This window comes from Mastomys coucha, unplaced genomic scaffold, assembly GCF_008632895.1.
Source record: "Mastomys coucha isolate ucsf_1 unplaced genomic scaffold, UCSF_Mcou_1 pScaffold7, whole genome shotgun sequence".
Classification (NCBI taxonomy): Eukaryota; Metazoa; Chordata; class Mammalia; order Rodentia; family Muridae; genus Mastomys; species Mastomys coucha.
This window is the reverse complement of record NW_022196913.1, coordinates 67,623,764-67,624,458: the sequence shown is the minus strand read 5'-3', so window position 1 is coordinate 67,624,458 and position 695 is coordinate 67,623,764. Positions and strand designations below refer to the sequence as shown.

The following is a 695-nucleotide window of genomic DNA, read 5'->3' as shown; positions in this document are numbered from 1 at the left end:
AATTCCTGCTGAGTGCTCGAGGACAGAAAGATAGACTGTTGGAGGACAGGCAAAAGTGGTACTGAAACAACGTCTCGCAGATCTGAAAAGGGTCAGCTCCTGGACTAGAAACCTGGGCCAGGAAGCCCTATGCCGCCTGCCTTCAGCTCACTATAACCCTAAGAAAGGTGGTCTTGCCAATCAAGATTTACTAACCAATCAAGGCCTCCAGGCAGACCCTCCAATAGAAGAAAAGGAGTGTACTTCCGGGTGCCTTGTTTCCCTGCTTTTGATTCATCTCCTTTGCTGGGCAGGCTTGAATGATTGGTCTGTTGTGTTTTGATCTCTGCTGCAGGGGTCTTAAAGGCGAGCTGCGGATCCTCTAGGTCCGGACATGGTGAGCACGTGACCACTTCCCATACTTGGAAGGAGCATGGAGGGGGCGGAGCAGCCGGAGTCCGGGTAGTGGACTGCAGAGCATCAGCCTGGCTGTTATTTCTTCTAGGTCCCTCTTGAGGCAGCCGGGGAGTAAGAGTGTCTGAGGGGGCAAGACTTGGTCTTCAGAGATATTTTAGGGTTGCTGTTTAGTCTTAAGACGTTTACTTATCTTAAGTCTCAGTCGCTTTGCAGCTGTAGCTGACCTGCCCGAGTCAGGCTGGAAGCTGCGATCGCTGGTATTTAGCACCTCCTCTTAAAACAGCGGGGGAGTGAGTAGC

The 695-nt window shown here is 51.8% G+C and overlaps 1 protein-coding gene across 2 annotated transcripts in view; it reads left to right on the top strand.

Moving 5' to 3' along the window:
- Positions 1-249: 249 nt before the first annotated feature.
- Positions 250-695, top strand: part of LOC116082309 (zinc finger protein 431-like) — a 12,435-nt gene continuing 11,989 nt past the window's right edge. Inside the window, exon 1 of one of the 2 annotated variants that reach the window (XM_031359198.1) lies at positions 250-376. In XM_031359198.1, coding sequence (XP_031215058.1) covers positions 374-376 — 3 coding nt within the window. In that variant the 5' untranslated portion in view covers positions 250-373. The remainder of the gene's footprint in view (positions 377-695) is intronic. The other variant, XM_031359199.1, reaches the window with a different exon arrangement.